At 45.2% G+C, this 2755-nt stretch overlaps 1 protein-coding gene across 1 annotated transcript in view; it reads right to left on the reverse strand.

Annotated features, from left to right (window-relative positions):
* The window catches only part of CDC20B (cell division cycle 20B), a 78933-nt gene that overhangs the window by 27309 nt on the left and 48869 nt on the right, over positions 1 to 2755 (reverse strand). The window contains exon 7 of the mRNA XM_025196143.1: positions 1006 to 1105. Within this exon, the coding sequence (XP_025051928.1) occupies positions 1006 to 1105 (100 nt within the window). The remainder of the gene's footprint in view (positions 1 to 1005; positions 1106 to 2755) is intronic.

Genomic DNA, 2755 nt, shown 5'->3' on the forward strand with positions numbered 1-2755 from the left:
TTCCCTCCTCCTCTCTCAGGCTCCTATTGTGTACAAGTAAAGCATGTTAGTGTTTTTTGACTCTCTGGTTCTCATATGAAGAGATGCTAAATTGCTCCTTAAAAAGTATCTTTGAACATCTGCTGTTGCACTCTAGGGCAACAGAGTTGAGTAAAAGTCACAGAAGTGATTTATGCTGACTTGCAGGAAGCAGGAGAGTAGGAGTTGAGAGCAGTCTACCCTCGGACGCTGGAGGACCTGGCCAAACACTATTACCCTATAAGTAACATGCCACATATTCAAATTAAAATATGATGCAAATGAGTTTCAAGTTATTCTACATTTAACAAGTAATATCTTTGAGGCTGGATCACCATTTTGTGGTTCATTATCAGGTGATAAATTGTTAAAAATGCATGGCATGTCACAATTTATCACATGATAAATTTATGATGATTTATTGTGAGATAAATGAGTGACCTACATGGTCACCATTCACATGGCCAGGTTTCAAAATTTCACAAAGACAATCAAAATACCAGGGAAGTTTACCCAAATTAAGCTAACAACTGGAGCTAACAACTACCTATGGCTGTCTTTGTAGATGGGCTAAATGCCATCTTCTCAGTGTCCCACATTGGAAGAGCCCATATTTAGGGCCATGGAATTAAAAATAGTTCTTTCACCCTCTAACTAGTTAAAATTAGTGAAGCAAAAAAAATCACTGACAGAAAAGAGGAAATCTTCCCACTTAAGTATCTTGAAAAAACTCTTGAGACATCTCTCTGAAAGCTTGATTCAGGAAGGGACGATTTTGCTTATCAGCATGGCTATTCAGAGCTGTCAGATATTGCTGGTGTGCTCTAAAGCCCAAAGATGTAAACAGTAAAACTCCCATTAATTACATGGTTTGGATCAAGCCCTAACTGCTGACAACTTGAGTTCAGAACATAAAAATACTAGAAATAGAAATAGAAAACAATTGTCCAGTGTGTACTGGTAGTTCTCACTGTGCCAGCAACATACCTTCCCAGATGCATTCCATATTTTCACAGATCTTCATTCTACCATTTTCTGGGAAACTGACTCCATACTCTTGGACCATTAATATCTGAGTGAGACATTTCTGCAAACATGTTCAAATGAAACATTGGTAAGAAAGAATATGTAGGAAAATAGATTTTAGATATTGTGTGTGATATCATACAATGATGTGTACTTCCACAGCAATTTCCATCTATGGGGCTCAACACTCTTTACAAACATTCATGAAGCAACCTTCAAACTACCCCTTTACTATCATTCCCATTGTACAGAAGAGTAAATGGAGGTACAAAGAAGGCCAGTGACTTGGATTCTCTCTCATAAAAGGTCTATATAGGCACATACAGACATTACATTTAGACCAGTTTAAGTGAACGTAGATCGATTTAAACCCATACCCATATAGAAGTTCAGCATACATAGATTGGTCTAAAAATGGTGCAAGCAATCTAAGATAAACCTGGTGGGAGGTGCACACAGTTCAGATTGATTTAGGTTAGACCAATGCATCAAACTTCTATACTGTTTCCCTATTGAATCAAGTTAGATTACAATTAGGCAGATGCTTCTGGCAACTTCAGAAGCAGGTGACATGTGGCCAGCTGCCTCAGTGCTGCAGGTAGAGAACACTGGAAATTTCCAGGCCAGGAACATGGGACATTGCCAGCATCATGGAGCATCTGCTAGAAGCCCCTGGAAAGGTTGAGGTCATGGGAGTAGCCTGTCCAGTGGTGCTCAGTCACACTGGAACAGAGGCTGCACCCAGCTGCACTGAGAGGGAGACTCACATGCTGGGACCCACACCTATGTATACCCACCATTCCTTCCATCCACCCTTCCAGCCACCTCCTTGTAACCAGACCCCCATCCACCCACAGATGCCCTATGGGCACTGCCATGGACCATGGAAAAATCTGTCCCATCCTCCTCCAGTATCCAATGCCAATCACATAACTGGGACTATGGGGAGATGAGAAAACTCATCACCATCAGGGGTAAGAAGAAGACCCAGTACCAGCTCCATGAAGGGCACCACAACAGGGACATGTTCAAGTGCATTGCCCAACAGATGCAAACATGGGGCCACAACAAAGACTGAGCTGAGCACAACAAGGTGCTGAGCCAAGATGAAATGGATGAAGATCCAGTACAAGCACATGCATGACACAAATAAAAAGTCCAGGAGCAAGAGGCACAGTATGCCCTTCTATGAGGAGCCACCAGGTGCCTATGAGGAGCCACCTGGTGGTGGGCCAGGAGAGCAGGACTAGAGTGGCAGGGTCCCAAGTCAAAGGCTATCTATGACACTGCCCTCCCCACTGAGACAACCCATGCCCTCCTAGACCTGGTGGTCACCCCATATATGTAGGCCCTCAAATACTTCCAGGAGAATCCCAGTAGGGCGCAGGAGCACTCAGAATCAAGGAAAGAGCATAGCCCACCAGCCCGCTGTGCCAAGTTGTCACTGAGAGAGCAGTTGGCATCAGAGCCTGCCTGCCCCAGCTCATCCAGCCACCAGGCAGGGAACCCAGTGGGGAGCTATTCCACTCCCCAAAACCCCTCTCTTGGTCCAGGTCCTACTGCAGGGGAGCCCTCGAGCCATGGCAAGGATGGGCACCCCGGGATCAGTCTTGCCATGTGAAGTGGGCCCCAAGTGTGGTCAACAGTTGTGGGGTCAGGGTTGGGATCCCTGCAGAGGAAGATTGGGCCCCAGGGGTGGGGGGTAGGGGGT

The sequence above is a fragment of the Alligator sinensis genome, unplaced genomic scaffold (assembly GCF_000455745.1).
Source record: "Alligator sinensis unplaced genomic scaffold, ASM45574v1 scaffold573_1, whole genome shotgun sequence".
Classification (NCBI taxonomy): domain Eukaryota; kingdom Metazoa; phylum Chordata; order Crocodylia; family Alligatoridae; genus Alligator; species Alligator sinensis.